At 45.1% G+C, this 17000-nt stretch overlaps 2 protein-coding genes across 2 annotated transcripts; both read left to right on the top strand.

Moving 5' to 3' along the window:
- The first annotated feature begins 1181 nt into the window (after positions 1 to 1181).
- On the top strand, positions 1182 to 5321 carry LOC142814379 (beta-mannosidase-like). Its single transcript, XM_075893112.1, has 4 exons — positions 1182 to 1358; positions 2254 to 2357; positions 3777 to 3921; positions 5230 to 5321. Exons 1-4 carry the CDS (start codon positions 1226 to 1228, stop codon positions 5319 to 5321), a joined length of 474 nt encoding a protein of 157 aa, XP_075749227.1. The 5' UTR covers positions 1182 to 1225.
- A 2265-nt stretch (positions 5322 to 7586) lies between these two features.
- On the top strand, positions 7587 to 14024 carry LOC119171422 (beta-mannosidase-like). The gene is made up of 3 exons (XM_075891905.1): positions 7587 to 7784; positions 10212 to 10406; positions 13684 to 14024. Exons 1-3 carry the CDS (start codon positions 7593 to 7595, stop codon positions 13948 to 13950), a joined length of 654 nt encoding a protein of 217 aa, XP_075748020.1. The 5' UTR covers positions 7587 to 7592; the 3' UTR covers positions 13951 to 14024.
- The last annotated feature ends 2976 nt before the right edge of the window (positions 14025 to 17000 follow it).

Raw genomic sequence — 17000 nt, 5'->3', positions numbered from 1 at the left:
ACCTCATTCCACGCGCAGTGACGTCAGCTTGGCGATCGGTGACGCTGGCTTCATTACTGTTTGTTGAGACCTGGCTTAGACCAATGGACGAGCTGCGTGCCGCGTCACGTCCCCGATCGCCGAGTTGAAGTCAATTGATTGATTGATTGATTGATTGATTGATTGATTGATTGATTGATTGATTTGAGAGGTTTAATGTCCCAAAACCAGCATATGAGTATGAGAGATGCCGTAGTGGAGGACTCCGGAAATTTCGACTACCTGGGGTTCTTTAACGTGCGCCCAAATCTGAGCACACGGGCCTACAACATTTTCGCCTTCATCGAAAAAGCAGCCGCCGCAGCCGGGACGCCGAGTTGAAGTCACTGCGCGTGGAAGGAGGTTGATAAGGCGTAGAAAAAAATTCGCGAGCTTGTTTGGGGAGTGTGAAAAAAGTCGGAGCTTGTTGACTGGCCCTTTAATACCACCTGTAGCCGAATTACTGACCTAAATAGGCATTTTAAGCAGCGCAGAGTTCTCAAGACTGTTTTTTTTTTGTTTCTCTCTCTCTTTTAAGGGAAGAAGTTAAGAACGACTACGACCTATACCGTACCGATTACATAAAACTGTACGTCGACGTTATAAAGACCGTCGTCGAGGCTGAAGACAGGACAAGACCCTTCGTGTCGTCAACACCAAGCAACGGCAGAAAAACGGCCGAAAATGGCTGGATTAGTTCAACTCCTAATGGTGAAATGAATGGCGATCGTAAGTGCAAGTTATATATATGAGCATTCTAGGCCACATGGACAAAAAAAAGAGGGGGGGGGGAATCATTGATGTCCGGCAAGGCGCACGTTGGCGCGCAGCATCACATCATCAAACAACGTCGTCACTTCGTCAAAACTATGCCGATCTCTGAGGCATTCTAAAGCTGTGTGAGGTAGAGAAAGCCTCCGGTGTGTCCGATCTTGGAGGAAATGCGAAAGCAGAATAAGTGCAAAAGCCTTTCGCCTTTGAGTCGTTTTAACCCGCATCTTCAGCAAGTGCGTCGGTTACTGAGGGAGTTTATGTACGCGCCAATGTGTTTTGTCCAATAGAAAAGGTCATTAATAAAGACTTCAGTAGACACAAATAAAGTATCACGATGCTGAACTGAAAACAAGGTTCAAAATGCTACCTTTTTATTATTTCAGTTCACTTTTACAGTTACAGCAGTGAACTGTGGAAGCCGGCGAGTTTTCCCATGCCTCGGTTTGTGACCGAGATCGGCATGCAGTCCTATCCGCCCAGAGACTCGATGGAGCGTGTTATGCCTGCCTCCATGGTCACGTACCCTTTCTCCCGTTTTCTGGACCACAGGCAACACTACGCTATGGGTATGACTACATCTGTCTTTAATACATGGCACCAAAAAAAAAAGAAAGAAAAGACGTACACTTGCATTCCTCAAGGAACAGTTCTCCTAAAACTAACAATAAATATACTCTCTACATATAAAAGTTATTAAGGGTTTATAAGCAAGGAATACACTACTAGAATATAAATTAACATTTTTATCATGTCTTTAAAAGAGCTTCGAGGGCCTGAATAGCTTGGATTCCAGCATTGTGCATTGTAGATTTTGGAAGTAAAATTAACATGGGTGGGAATAGTTACCATTGCTGTATTTTTCATCAGAAGTAAATAAATAAATCAAAACGAAACAAAACAGTTAAAACGCGTCATGGTACAAGCCGCTGCGTGATGGTCTGTCCCACAAAAATGTCGATAGCACAAGAATATTCCTATCACATGCAATAAATGTAGACGATGTGCTAGAAATAGAAGCATGTAATACAGGATGAGGCATGTGATAGAAGCCTTGGTGGAAGCAGGCAATATAATGGTATGCCCCCCAAGAAAAAAAGTAGGAATGGGACGAAAGCGGGGCGGGGGGGGGGGGGGTGTATTTGGTCACATTGATCTTTCATCTTCAGGCACTGTGTATTCGTTTCTGTCAAGATGTACAATGAAAAACAAGGCAATGGAAAAGTGAACAGCTGGGCTGAAATGTATACGCTCACATTGTAGGAGCGTAAGAAAGCACACCCGTTAAGTTATTTTTTACGACTTGGTTATTTGTGTTTAGGTATTTTTTGGTATCTGCTTGCTCGTAGTATTAATCCTGTACTGTATAGCAATTGCTTTAGTAAGGATTTTGATTGAATCAAATTATTTTCTTTGCGGAACGGAGTTCAACCGCAAAGACAAACAGTGCGCTTCTTATCGCAGGTGCTCGTTACGCCGCTCGGATTATTGACGCTTACTTCCGCGTCGCCAATACGTCCCGGACCGACAGAGCAGCGGGCTACGACATGGTCTCCTACCTCACCCAGGTTAGCTTCTTTTCCTATTCTCAGCTGCTCAAAACGAAAGTCACAGGTTCGATCCCATACCGAAGTGGTCGCATTTCAATGGAGGCTAAATACAAGAGGCCCGTGTTCCACGTGATGTCAATGGATGTTAAAAAAACAAAAAAAAAACAGCGGATGGTCAAAACTTCCGGAGCCCTTCACTATGATGTACTTCATGACCATAATCATAATCATGAGGTTGGGCACGTAGTACCCCATATGCTATCATTATCAAAGCAGTACTGTCACAAAATTTTATGCATGTGGTAGCCATGAGGAATCGACCTTCGTGAACAGGCGTATACCGTCTACTAAATCTGAACAGCGAATGCAGCTTGGAAGGTAATTCACAGTCGACACTGCACATCTGCCGCGTTTGCGCCAGCAGGCTACTAATCGGTGGCTGCTAGCGGGTGTGTGCTCGCGGCAAACGTGTGGAAGCCCCAAGAAAGCATCTGCCACCAGGTGGCGATAATGGCGATGACAAAAGCGACATTGCGCAGCACATGTCGGAATGCGAAACACCGTGTAGGCGGCATGCAAGTGCATCGCAGTTTTTTCTGTTTGCCGTTTCACACGCAAGAGCGCGTTAGTTGCACATGGTGACTTGTTCTCGTTGCACTCACAAACGAAACTTTGAATGGGTCGTAATAAACAGACTGCAGTGCTTCTAGGGCACGCGGCAGCAAGCGATATGTCGTGTTACGACTAATACACCTCCACCAATACACAGCAGCAAAAAGAAAAAACAACAATTGTGTCAGTAGGCCATTCGGACTTTAGATGCCTTATTAAAAGCGAAAACTGGAATGCCAGCATCGGCGTCAGCTCCAGTGATAAAAAAAACAGTCATTGTCACGGGATCATTCTACCACTTGAAGTCCGAAGCACAAGTCATCATGCGCAAGTCGCCTAAATGTGTAATGCCACCATTGCGTCACGTAACGGGACAGTCACGTCGTTATAGCTGAGCCTATCATTGAGGAAATACAAAACCAGGTAAGATGCCGAGAGCTTGAAATGCCTCTAATCTTGGAGGTAGTGCATAATCCGCTTAATTGCAGATAATTTTCTGACGGGGTTGGGGAGAATCAGTACATCGAGTGACAAAGATAAAGCATATATGGCTTTCGCAAACGAAATGCCTTAGACAAAAGAGGAAATTCACATTTCCTTTTAATAGGAAAGGTAAAATTCACATTTCCTTTTACGTCTTAGGCGTAAAAGAAATTGTGAATTTTACCTTTCCTATTGCAAAATAAATGGCTTCTCTGCAATATTGTTTCTAGTGGGCGATTATTAACAGTTTAGCGTAGCGTGCCAAACTGACAGCATTCAAAAGAAGTCGTAAACTCTAAGAAAGACTGCGGATAATTATTATTTTTCTTCGTTGCGCACAAGGTCATCCAAGCTGAAAGTGTGCGCACGGGCTGTGAAAGGTTCAGACGCCTGCGTGGCCATATTCACGATGGCCTCGGCCACAACATGGGTGTTCTCTACTGGCAGCTCAATGACATATGGCCTGCGCCATCATGGGCCTCAATTGGTAAGTGATAGCACACGCGTAGTATGTATTTCTATCCGTCAGTACCGACCTCCTTGATTTTTTTCTTTGTTTTAATTTGCTTTTCTTTCATGCTCCTTACTTTTAGTATTATTAGTTAATTGTTATTTTTCTATTCTTGTTCTCCTTTTTTGAAGTTAGAGAGGCCGATTATTAACAACTAAAGGTTTTTACTACATTCGTCATCCCCCCTTGATTTTAGTTCATTATTTACAGCCATACCATCTACTTAATTTCTTTATTTACCTGACTATCTTGCACTTATTAATTAACCCTGAGCATCATATGAATTCAGTAGCTTAATTACCAGCCTTCTAGCATGTTTCATTTTGACATTTTTGATCGATAAGCTTCTGCTTCCTTGTCCGCTAGTTTATTACATTCGATTGCATAATAACGGTAGGTATCACCGCTACTGATCAATTATTCATCTGTTATCACGCTGTCATAACGTACACTGACATTTTGCATATATTTACTACGCACGTCTTTAATCCTGCAGCCTGTTCTTGTAAGCACGAGTGTACAGCACCAGACCTAGCGTGCGATTTTTCTTCTTCAATGTTTCAAGAAGCTTCCAATTCTAAATTATCAAAACATAGGCTTTCTTAGAATTAGGTTCTATTTATTAGGCCCCAAGGGTTCTTAGTTGATCCGATGACTTTCTCTACAAACCGGCTGGTAATCAGATTATCGTTTCAAGGCGTTAAACCGTCGTATTTACTGTGTATTTCGCAAATTTAATTCATTTAAGCTCCAAAAGTGTTGTCAGTGTGTTTGCCCAATAAAGTATTTGACATGGCACTTCTGTCATATATAGAAGTCTGTGTTTTGGCCCCGTTCTGATACTCACATTCACGCACGAAAATGCAGCACGCATAAATGAAGGAGGCTTCTAGTCACAAAACAGTCTCATTGCATGGGCAACATTAAGAGCTTTGTTAATATGCAGTTGGACATGCGATTGTGGCTTAAGAAGTATTTTCTTTGTCACTGTTGGAAAGAAGGTGCCGGTGAAAGTAGAGCTTCGGAAGTCCGCATGTATTTAGGGTAGCCTCTAATATTTTTTTGCATATGTTTTTGCTGCATTTGTAAGCGCACGCTCCGTTACACTGTACGGAACCGTTTTTTGTACGTGAATTGCTTAATTAGGCAAGCTCTTGATAGCTCGTGGTACTTATCATTATTGTTACGTGTGTTGTCAATGATCATTGCAGAGTTTACAGCAGAACTGCTGAATTCGAGGTTGGCCGTATGTTGTGGATAGAAAATTGTCTTCATCATCCACAGGCACGTGTGATTTTCTTCTTCACCGGCATCCTCTTCTGCTTCGCTATCAGGAGATGCACGCCGATTCGACGGGCCAACAGTATAGCGACTGATGTCTGAGACAACGAGTACAGAAAGAGATAAATAAAGATAAAGAAGACAGCAAGCATAGCCATGCTTAATATAGTTTAGCAAAATATAGGAAAGCAGATGCGAGGAAAAAAGTCGATAGCCAAGCCAGGAATAGCGAAGGATCCACCAGTTTTACGTTGTCCTGCCTTCCGTGACGGAGTGTGAGCTGCGCTTGATTTTTTGTCAAGATTCTAGGAAATTTGCTTACGTTAGATGAATTATATGTATCAGGTCACTAAAGCTGTTAGTTTATGCCCATACCAGAACGTGTGGTTGAGCTTATTTGTTCATGCTGAAGAAAGGACGCAACCCACGTAGACAAGAACGAAAAGGAGACAGGATAGAGCTTCAACTTGCGAATGGCTTTATTTGAAAAAAAAAAGACTCTTTTTTGTATATAAATCACAGTTGCGCAGAAAAATTACGAATAAACTCACGCGTATGATATCACAATATCGAAAAAAAAAATCTGCTTCTGCTTTACATAGAATGACAGACGCACCGACGCACGCATCACGTGGATTTTGGAGGCATATTTTATAAATGCGAAACGGGGTGTGTGCGTTAGTCTGACAGTCACCCTGCCCAAAGAAGAAGCGCTTCTTTTTTTTTTTTGACAATGCGTTGTCAAAAGTGTGGAATTGTTTGCCATTGTCCTGCGCAACTGTAACTGACGTGTAGTAACTGGGCGGAGGTCATCATGTTTACAAAAAAGAGCTTTCTTTTTCAATAGCCATTTGCAAGTAGACACTGTATCCTGTCGACCCGCTTTCGTTTCGCCTGCTTTTGTTGTGTCCTTAACTTTTCATCAAATTGACGCCCACCTAAATGGTCACCAAATCTAGAAGCACGTGTGACAAGTTTGGGGTACGTGCTGTCTGGCCGAGGACCGCATGCAGCAGCCTATGTTAGAACTTATAACACAGCGTTAATTATAACGACGGACTTCGAACGGTCAAGCACATAATTCAAAGAACAGACTCAAAGCTTCCACAGTTGTACGCATCCACCACCCGTAATACTATACACACAACTCGTAATACTTCACCAGTCCATGGCCGAGTCCACCAAAAACATGTCCGCCGCCGCTTTTGTAGTCGTTATGTGGGCGAGGCTCCCACACGCTGCTCAAAATAAGTTAATATCGTCTGCTAGGGAGCGCGGTTCCCACAAAATATTGGCGACAGTTTGGGCTTTGCCTGCAAACAAGTAATGTCGATCGGCGTCGACACCTTAGGCTGAGTTTAGGTGTCATTCTTACATGACCATCGGAAATTGTTTGAATTGTGCGTCATTGTTGCACTTGTGTGTAGTTTCAGTGTTCATGTTTTATTCACTCAAATTTGTTTGCGTTGTGTAGTAATCTACCATGCCTAAAATGCCGTCAGGCATATATTGTCCTGCTCCGCATGCATCCGCTGCCACCATATATAAAAAAAGCGAAACTAGTAACTATAGAAGACAATAACTTTTTAAATAATAAGGCTAGCTGCAGGCGTCACCACAGTCATGTTTGAAATCATTTCGCACCCATCTCTTAAGGAAAGAGTTTATACCTTGCTTATAGTGAAGTACTTCCGCTACGTCAATAACTATTAAAATATACGGTCAATCGAACCCCATCCACAATCTTAAAAAACCTTCATGGACCTTTACTACGAAGCGCGAAAGACAATAGAAAGAGAAGGCATCACTATCTGGATGCATATTCACTAAATGTTATCACCTTTGCCCTTCCTATTCAAGGCGTGCTATGTTCTCTCCATACTTCTTTTAAAGGATCCCCGAAATGGTCGTCGGTGTCTTCTTCTTTGAAAATATCCCGTAGCATTTCTCTGTCTACACGGTGTAAGCCCTCTTAATATGTAGGAATGTTTTCTATAAAGGACAAAAGAAGCCTGTGTTTTCAGCTAAAGAAGCATGTCTGCTCTTAGCGAGTGTAAATATGTTATTACCTTGTATAGAAACACCAACATATCACGAGCTTCAACAGCAGTTTCCCTGGTGTAATGTTGATTGATTGATTGATTTGTGGGGTTTAACGTCCCAAAACTACTAGGTGTAATGTTTACTAACAACTTTGGCAGCTCTAGTGTAATGCTTTCAATTGTCACTCTATTCCTAAAGGACCTTGCTGCTACTTGCCTCGCCCACAGTTGTCGTGAGTCGCACTCACTAGTCATCGGCAAATTATATCAATCGTTAATCGTTTTGCTTTCTGTCTATCGCCAGAATACGGTGGCCGCTGGAAGATGCTTCAGTACTTTGCGAAGAAGTTCTTCAGCCCCATTATCGTATCGCCGTACTTGGAACGAGACGACGAAATCAAGTTGTTCATCGTTAATGATTTTCTCGCGCCTGTAGAAGATGCAGTCTTGGACGTCACGCTATACTCGGCTCTCTCATTCGCCCCTCTTAGGAGTTTTCAGCTGCAGCCCAAAGTGGTAAGTCATCAGCAAAAACACCTCTGCCCCGCCGCGGTGGTCTAGTGGCTAAGGTACTTGGCTGCTGATACACAGGCCATGGGATCAAATCCAGGCTGCGGCGGCTGCATTTTTGATGGAGGCGAAAATGCTGTAGGCTCGTGTGCACACATTTTAGGTGCATGTAAAAGAACCCCAGGTGTCAGGAACTTTCGGAGCCCTACACTACGGCGTCTGTCGTAATCATATAGTGGTTTTGGGGATGTTAAACCCCACATATCGTCAGCAAAAGCACCTGTCGCGTTCTTCGTACGACATCGATGTAATCGGTAGACTGTCTGCAGCCGTAAGTTCCAAAAACTGCACGAAGTCCGCACGGGAAGATGAACGCACACAGGCACACTTATGCTAAATTAGTTCTGCGCGTAGCTCGCAACACAGAGAAGGATTCGTCTCAAGGAGAAAAAGTGTCTTCTGCTTCTTTGTAGCACGTAGATAAAGAAAGAATCTTCATTTTACCGATATCTCAGAAGGGCGACTTTTCACTTTACAAAAAACTTTTACTTTTCTTGAATTAGAATGTGGTACGGGTGAATATGATCGCAATGCGCGAGCGAATCAACCGACAGCATCGGAACAGATGGGGATAGACGTGGCATACTTGTTCTTCGGAGGCGCACAGCATGAAGGAAGGGATAGAACTGCATGTCAAATCACCTAGGTGGTCAAAATATCCGGAGCGCTCCACTACGGCGTCTCTCATAATCATATGGTGGGTGGTTTTGGGACGTTGAACCCCACATATCAGTCAATCAAGGGGTACAACTAACACTGGCAATGTTCGCCTTAGTTTAAGGCCGAGACAAACGTTACAATTTTTCATGTGATGCGATCTCCGACGTGGTTGTGCGGCAGTCGTAATGAAGACGTTTCATCGCATCGAACCAACCCGTTGCATGCCCAGCGTGTATCAACACGGGCAGATATTTTCCTCGCGGCATAGTACTGCTGGACGGCCGTAGCCAATGACAGCTCGGGAAACGTGTTTCGTCACGCTGCTGGCGGCACCCTTCCCCTGTCACCGCTCCAGTCACCGTGGCAGACATGAGTCGAGGGATTTGGGCCGGTTGAGCCTCGCATCATTTGCCCACGTCGCCACCCGTGGTGTTGTAGTAAACGTATAGTAAATTTTGCTTATGACGTGACAATATTCCGCATTGAAGTGATATTTGAAGAGTGTCATTTCTGCACGGGAACACCCGTTCTGATATGGCAGCGTTGCGTGGCCATTTTCGCACCATGGCCATTTCGCAGGATAACAAAGCGACACTATAGCGTCTTGGTGAGTCGGCCTGCTTCGCTTCCATCTTTGCTCTTCGCATAGCGCTAACACATGACATAAAAACGCAAGCTTTAGTCTTGTTATCGAGAGCAAGCGCTATATGATGAGTTCGCGTATTAACGCGAACGGTGTAGGTGAAGACCTGCGCCCACCATGCTAAGTCTACCTAACAGAGCCGTGAGTGACGGGGGGCTGTTGCCGTTGTTGCGACGTGATTGTCATTCCCGAAGGCGTAGTTTTAGTCATTATAATCTCATAGATCGAAGCGCGGCTGTGCAAAGTTGTTTTCTGTGGTTTACTACGAGGAAGCGAAGTCTTCAGAGTGTGCATGCCGAGGCGCCGTATATAGGTGGAGCCTGCCGCTGATTGCTCCTTTGCTGCATGTGTGCCAAATCGTTGTGCGCCGCATGCCAGACCATCCCACGCCGCACGTCACGTCATGTAGAAAATCTTACCGTTTGTCTCGGCCTTTTAGGTGTGAAAGCAACCACCGCTGAATCGCGTCAGCCGTGGGTTCAGAGCATTTTTTAGTCGCGCTTCGGCTTTGACGGCACAGTACACACCCCCACTGCGCATGCTCGCGTCCCGGGCCAAACAAGGTCAGGCGTTCAGCAAGCCGATCATGTGCAGTGGACGTACAGACATTCGCCCTCGTACTCCGCTCCCTCGAACGCTGGCGATGCGTATATAAGCACTGGAGTGCATTCGGAATTTCGCTTGACTTGGCGATTTGCTTGACTCGAGTAGATGCAATGAAAGCAACAGTATCTTCAACCAGTAGTGGGGCACAACCAAACATCAGCGTCCCACCACTCTTTGTAGGCAACGCTTCTCCTTCATGGAATAAATAATAATAATAAATACAAAATCACAATTAAGCATTCCCAAACAATACCTAATCATGCAACCGTCGCGCGATACCCCCACCACTTTGCGACGCATCTACTCGGGTTCCCCCTGCGGAAAGATGCGGGCGGCTTTTTTTTTTTCGCTTTGTGAACAGGGAAACTTCTTTTGTGAAACTTGTTGGAATTTCATTTAGCTTGTGACCGTGACAGCGATTTTCGGGTGGTTGGCCAACACTATCGTATCTCAATCGTTCCCAGCCAGCTGCCGTATCTGTCGACCTCGGCAGCCACCTTGTCGGCGACCAGGTACAACGCCACGGCTGCTCGAGGTTCCTGCTGTGTTTCTTTTGGTTCGCGCTGCGTGATCGGACAACGAGAAAACTGCTCGCTCCAGAGACGTACTTGCTTCCACGAGACTTCAAGGAGACTCGGCTTCACGCAAGCACTGTAAAGGTAACTTCTAATTGTTTTGAACTAATTAGTTTTCGTTAATTGTTTACAAATTCCTCAGTTATAATAAAGTCAAAGTGGTTCGTGTGAAACCAGCTATAGCCTATAGTAAGAGTAACGAGCACAAATCAACTGAACCAGTGTAACGTTAATGTCTTACAGATAAAGCTTGGACATAGCATAACACTTAAGGTTATTTTCTTATTATACCGTGGAACACTGTCTTAATATGAGCTCTTGCCGTCATGGCTGAATATTTCTACGTCGCAACTCGGACGTGCGCTGTTATAATGTAGGTATAAAGATGCCCACCAGGAAAATTGCACCTTAACTACCGCGTTGAACAGGGGCTGTCAACCTTTTGAGCCACAGAGCTGGGTTGCATGAAACCTACTTGACGGTGCCAACACGGCGAATAGGCGTGAGACGGTGAAGGGAAGAGCTCTTCAGACATAGACAAAAAAAAAACAATTGAATTTCAAATGTTTTACAAAACTGGATTAGAGCGTATGTCGATTTTGAGCGCGCTGTCGCACGGTAACAGTTTAGAAGCATGCACTACAAGCGAAAAAAAAAAAACTATTTCAATGTGGCTTTTAGTGCTGAACATTCTTAGCCGAATCATAGGTAACTGCGAGTTGGCTAAGATTACGATATCACTGCTTTTGTAAGCAGTGATAATGCATGAAGATAGCTGGTTTTCCCCCTGCATTTTTGGTATCTGCTTCTGAGAGTTTCTTAACGGTGGATAAAAAGTAGTGCGCACTAAACTAAAGAGCCATTAACTTCACAAGGTGGAAGAAAAGGATTCGCAGTGCCTGTGCTTATTCAGTGTAATATATGCTTTTTTTTTCTCAGGTGGCAATAAATTGGCCGGTTTATGATTATGACTTCCACATGATTATGCCCTCCATATGATTATGAGAGACGCCGTAGTGGAGGGCTCCGAAAGTTTCGACCACGTGGGGTTCTTTATTGTGCACCCAAATCTGAGCACACGGGCCTACATTTCCGCCTCCATTGGAAATGCAGCCGCTGCAGCCGAGATTTGATTCCGCGACCTGCGGGTCAGCAGCCGAGCACCTTAGCCACTAGGCCACTGCGGCGGGGCAAGGGAGTAGGCTGTAGGTCCGACAATGAGCTGTTTATTTGGTCGAACTTGTGGCCGATGATCGGACACTCATTTTTAAGCGATACACATTGGCACTGATAGGCTGCTAGCTACTCATCGTCAGCATTGCTGTGAGCTTTACCTGGTTTCATGTTTATGCTTACGTCCACTCACGAGGGTTCCAAAACATGATTGTTCACACTATTTCATTAATGCGTAATTATAGATGTGAATTACGTTGGGGATGCCTTGTATTCTCCCAACCACTTTTCTGAAGAAGTTCTTGATAAATAAAATTTATGCTGTATTCTCTCTTTCATTGAAAATATTTTTGCTGGTTCGCAACCGCTCATAACTGGTATTCGAAGGTACTATATCAAGAGGCACCAAGAAGAGCACTGATTACGTAAGATATTGTAGGTATAGAGCACTGACCTAACGATCGAGAAAGCTAATTCTAGACTTACGGACAAATGAGTCGACCCTCTCGGACTCGCTTATATTCTGATCGAGCCATGAGGCTGAATCTGTGTGAGTCCGAGTGAGTAAAAATTTGGTGAGTTTGAGTCTGAGTGACTCCAGTTGAAGAACGTTTTCGCAAGCGTGAGTCCGAGTGAGTCAAGCTCAGAAAAACTATGGTAAGGCTCAGCCCCAGTGAGTTTTATGCGCGAAATATATTCAATGGGTTAGTCTGAGTGAGCTCCACAATTTTCGCCTTCCTATGCCGATAGCGGTTATGAGCGTCGGCCGTCGATCAACTGACAAGCGGTGACAGCGTCAGCATTTATACATGTACCGTCAAATATTCTAGCGTTAGCGCTGATGGCCACATAAGTTCCGGAAGAATCGGTAATCAGCAATTTTCGCATCATGCACGCAATCTTGACAAAACGACCTAGTAGAGTCTCGAAACTTCTCGAACACCGCAGGCGCGGTTTGCGCTGAGCATTGCTTACAATCTTTGTAGGCGTAAACTGAATACAGCAAGAGTGCAAAATAACGCGCGTGACATAATATATCATTTTTTTTAATAAAACGTTTTACTTTTTAGGCGAGCGCTTGTCCCGCCTTTTTCTTTTGTGCCTTGTCGTCTTGTGCCCTGGCCAGTGATGGAGTGGTTCCAACTCGCCCGGCTTTTTGTCCATCTAAATCAAGGTTGCCCCCCGAATGACGCAGAAAGTCGTGGTTTTGAGACATTGTACATAGTATTGTGGTTTTGGTACATTAAACTGCAGACGTTATTTAACATACCTGTATTAAGTGTGCGAACGGTATAAGGAAAACTGAACGCGAAATTGAAATTCGGAAAATCGTGCGAGAGTTGCAGAAGAATACGAGTGACCTACAAGACCACAGTGTAACCTCAGTAGCGCAAAAAGAGCAAAAATTTCATTCGCGCATGGCAAAGAACTCTATGGTACGACGAATCTAGGGAAATTATGTACCTTACCGATGCGCGGCAAGGTGAATTGAAGGTAGCCTTCGTTCTTCAGGAGAACACGATACAGGATGATTGGGATCCTAACTATAGACGTAGAGTGATTATTCCAATGAAAAAGCATTTTCGTGAAGCACCATAGCAAGTATCTATCATACTTTCTAACTCTCATATTTCTTTACATTACGCCCGTGCGGTAGTCTCAGCTGTCGGCGTGCAGCTGCAATATGGTCAATGACGTATTTTCTGCCGATTGACTTCAGCACGTGTATGTGCTCCTCGTTGTTGCGTTTCCACGTTGATTTATTTAGGGAGAAAACTATATGACTCGAAGATAAGCCTTTGTTCAGTGGTCATGCAATAACTATAAAAGTTATGATGCAGTCACGCGACAATTTTATTAACACACCTGTATATGCCGGCCGTATCTGTTCAATACAGACAAGAAAAACTGCCATTACATCGCATTGCCTGGAAACCACTTAGCTGACCCTCAACATGGCGTCACCTCCAGCGCATGTACTCGTGAAATCATGATGCATTAACTATGACATACATTCGAACATTGGTGTTGTAGCAACATAACTTTTTTTTTCGCTGCCGCCACACTGTTGTAGATAGGATCATCAGTCGTTGAAAATTCATCAATTAGGTCACACTGGGTAACCTTATAGTCGTGCTCATATATGTTACGGCGACACCATGTCATCAACGGCATCATTTTGTTGCAGGTAACCTCGGTCACGGGGCCCACAGTTGATGCTGTGCCAGAATCACGCTTCCGTACTTTCAACATCACCCTGCGTGCTGACAGTATCGCGCTCTTCGTATGGCTGACGGCTCACCATCGGAGCGGTCGCTTCTCTGACAACGGATTCCTGCTCAAGAATCCAACTATTAATGTTCAGTTTCACACGCGAGAAAAGTTAACTGCCGAAGCGCTCGAGAAAGCCCTAATGATAGAAACTCTCGCAAATTACGTAAGAACGACTCAATAGTTTCGGAACTAAATAGATCAACCTCAGCGCGTCCGACGAGATACAATACTTGATAAATCTATATTGACAATGGTCTTGCTTCTTCGTCTTTTGGTCAGTTTGGTTGTGCGAGGTGCATGAAATACTCCTTAGATCTATGCGGTGAACCTTACACCATCTTTTCCCGTATTCTTTTTGGCTGCCCTGCTGATCCTCCCCCGCAGGGACCACCTGGATGGCATCTCAAGGTGGGAGGACTGGGGGGCCGAAGCGTGGACAGGAATTGTTTTCGTGAAAGGGTACCTCCTTAATTTCTGGAACGGGGGAGGGGGGTTCATGGGCTTTGCGTGCTACGCTACTGCAGGGAGGTCCTGCTCTCGCCTGATGAACTGGCGTTGCGGCTTGGTGCGGTGACTCCGGCTGCCGATGTTATCGCGGCAAGAGGCATGGTTGTGTAAACGTAGCATGGGACCACTCAGTCGTCCAGGAACCCAGGGTTGGGGTCAACACACTTGCTAAGAAAGTTTTTCTGTTGTTTGTCCTATAACATAGATCTAAATAATATTCGGCTAGTTATAAAGCACATGGCTTTATACCTTGCTTTAACAATAATCCTTAATTACACTTTTGCAGCCATAACCGTTACAACACATAACGCAATTCACTTTGCTGCCTTTATCAACTTCAAAACTGCGTGTCCTTAGTCATCATCCTCATTATCATCATCTGCCTGACTACGCCCACTGCAGGACTCTCCCTTGTTCCGCCAGTTAACCCGGTCCTGTGCTTGCTGCTGCCAATTTATACCCTCAAACTTCTTAATCTCATCTGCCCACCTAACCTTCTGTCTCCCCCTAACCCGTTTCCCTTCTCTGGGAATCCAGTTAGTTACCCTCAATGACCAGCGGTTATCCTGTCCACGCGCTACATTCCCGGCCTGTGTCCACTTCCTCTTCTTTATTTCAACCAGATATCCTTAACCCCCGTTTGTCCCCTAATCCACTCTGCTCTCTTCTTGTCTCTTAAGGTTACACCTACCATTTTTCTTTCCATTGCTCGCTGTGTCGTCCTCAACTTAAGCTGGTGTCTTTAGTACTGTTTAGTTACTTAGAAAAGTCGCTGTTCTATATGCTTCTAAATGTGTTGTTACGAGGCATTGTACATGTATGCACTGCACGTTGTTGGAGATGAAGAGAAAAGGAAGCTGGAATGCCGCTTGATACGCTGGCAGTCATTCGGTGACACGGTCACTTGTAAATCTACTCGCCTCTGTCTCTCTCGTGTATTCGTGATCCCCCTAACACGTTTCTGTCTCACTCGTGTTTTACAAGCAACTGCGTTGTAACTTTGTCTTATAAGCCGAGTTGCCAAAAGTAGTGCGACCAAGTAAGATTACCACATAATGCAGAGCTAATACGTCGTGGTTTACAAGCTTATGGGCTCTTTCTTTGGCAGATCTCAAGCGGCCGCCGAAATACTGGAGCGAGCCTTCAGACTGCAACAAGCCGAATCTTCCAGCGTAACATGTGAATACTCCGCACTGCATCACACCGCGACTTCTAGATATGCTCACGCGTATAACTCAAGCTGGTTCCGCACACTGTTTCTGCTTCTCGCCTTTGCGTTTTGATCACAACACAGTTTTTGAAGCTGTGGTACGGCCGCTGGATGAAAAAAAAAATGACAGCGTATCTCCGGGGTGAATGATCGAGAGTGGCGCGAAGCTGGGTCCACAAGCCGCTGCCGCGCCGCTTTAGCCACCCGTTCTCGTACGCCGGGATCTCCAAGGCACTGCCACGCAGCTTCACGGCACGCTTCTGCCTCGCGCGCTCGCACATCGGGGTTCCGTCTTCGAGCGCGAGCCGCCGTCACCTTGCGCGCACACTGCTCTGCAGCCTTGTCCATCCGCCGACTTCTGAACGCGCGCGCGTGCCCAAATGGCTTTTTAATGTGAAGGATTTCATAGAATACTTCGGATACTTTGAGCGAATCCATCTATCTAGCCGTTTACGTTTGGGTGCTCTCATGGTCACCCCCTTTACTTGGCGTGAGCCAAAATTAGTATGGAAGGGTAAGATGGTTGGACGAATGTGATGCACTGGCCAAGACATGGATACTGTCACGATACCGTCGCGTAAATCGTCAAACACTTCCCACCAGACAGTGGCGCATACCCATGGGTGGATATGTGCCACTGGTATGCGGGTATGTGCCACAGGTGATTGACAATTTGTATCTACCCGAGAATGACGAGAACCCACATGGTCAATTTAACGCGCGAGCGTTAAAAATACCTTACATTGGTAGCGCCCACCCGACAAATGCAAATAGTAAATGTCAGGGTCTCAGCTGGAATCGAACCCAATCATTCGGCGTGGCAATGAAGAATTCTACCACAGAGCTACGCCAGGTCTCGGAACTATTTTTCCAATAGACGCTAATTTTCGTGAAATGTCAATAAGAATTGCAGCGCTGCCTACCCAATTTTATAAACTATACATATTTCTTCCTTTGATACAGCTGTCACGTCGGGTTAACGTCAACTATGGTTAGGTGCCATGCGCTGAAGTTGATTTATGTAGCAGTGCCCAGGTACAGCATCCTCACGAGCATCATCCCTTCATATCCGTCTCTGGTGTATACGCATGTTCCAGTTGGCATCATTGCGCAAGTGCAAGTAACTAGTTATATAAACATCTGCAACTCTTCAACATATGTCTGTGCATGCAACATTTCCACATATATTTAGTGTCATTTCATGACGTGTTGTTCGATAAAAAATTGCAACACGGTTACCTTCCTTCCTCATGCTTCGCATCACATCGATTCCCAGATATGTGGTATATGTCAATTTTTTTTCTTTTACTACAATGTGCGCCCTAGCGTACGGCGCTGCCGTCGAACACGCGATCGCCAACACCTTAGTGTGACGTCATTCATACTTTCTCGTGAGCTCACACATCGGGTGTCCGTCTTCAAGCGCGAGCCGCCGCCGCCTTACGCCTATCATACTTTTTATCGGCAAACCGTGAATCATTCGCTGACCGCGTCTGTCCGTCGTCTGTCTGTTT

The sequence above is a fragment of the Rhipicephalus microplus genome, chromosome 4 (assembly GCF_043290135.1).
Source record: "Rhipicephalus microplus isolate Deutch F79 chromosome 4, USDA_Rmic, whole genome shotgun sequence".
In the NCBI taxonomy this organism is placed as follows: domain Eukaryota; kingdom Metazoa; phylum Arthropoda; class Arachnida; order Ixodida; family Ixodidae; genus Rhipicephalus; species Rhipicephalus microplus.
This window is presented reverse-complemented; position numbering and strand designations above follow the sequence as displayed.

What these genes read in the sequence shown, in the direction of transcription:
- LOC142814379 (XM_075893112.1), top strand. Translation starts at nt 1,226, where the DNA reads ATGCCTCGGTTTGTGACCGAGATCGGCATGCAGTCCTATCCGCCCAGA. An exon ending in CAGGCAACACTACGCTATGG is followed by an intron (nt 1,359 to 2,253) that starts GTATGACTACAT and finishes TTCTTATCGCAG; the next exon opens with GTGCTCGTTACGCCGCTCGG. An exon ending in TGGTCTCCTACCTCACCCAG is followed by an intron (nt 2,358 to 3,776) that starts GTTAGCTTCTTT and finishes GTTGCGCACAAG; the next exon opens with GTCATCCAAGCTGAAAGTGT.
- LOC119171422 (XM_075891905.1), top strand. Translation starts at nt 7,593, where the DNA reads ATGCTTCAGTACTTTGCGAAGAAGTTCTTCAGCCCCATTATCGTATCG. An exon ending in TTCAGCTGCAGCCCAAAGTG is followed by an intron (nt 7,785 to 10,211) that starts GTAAGTCATCAG and finishes AATCGTTCCCAG; the next exon opens with CCAGCTGCCGTATCTGTCGA. An exon ending in TTCACGCAAGCACTGTAAAG is followed by an intron (nt 10,407 to 13,683) that starts GTAACTTCTAAT and finishes ATTTTGTTGCAG; the next exon opens with GTAACCTCGGTCACGGGGCC.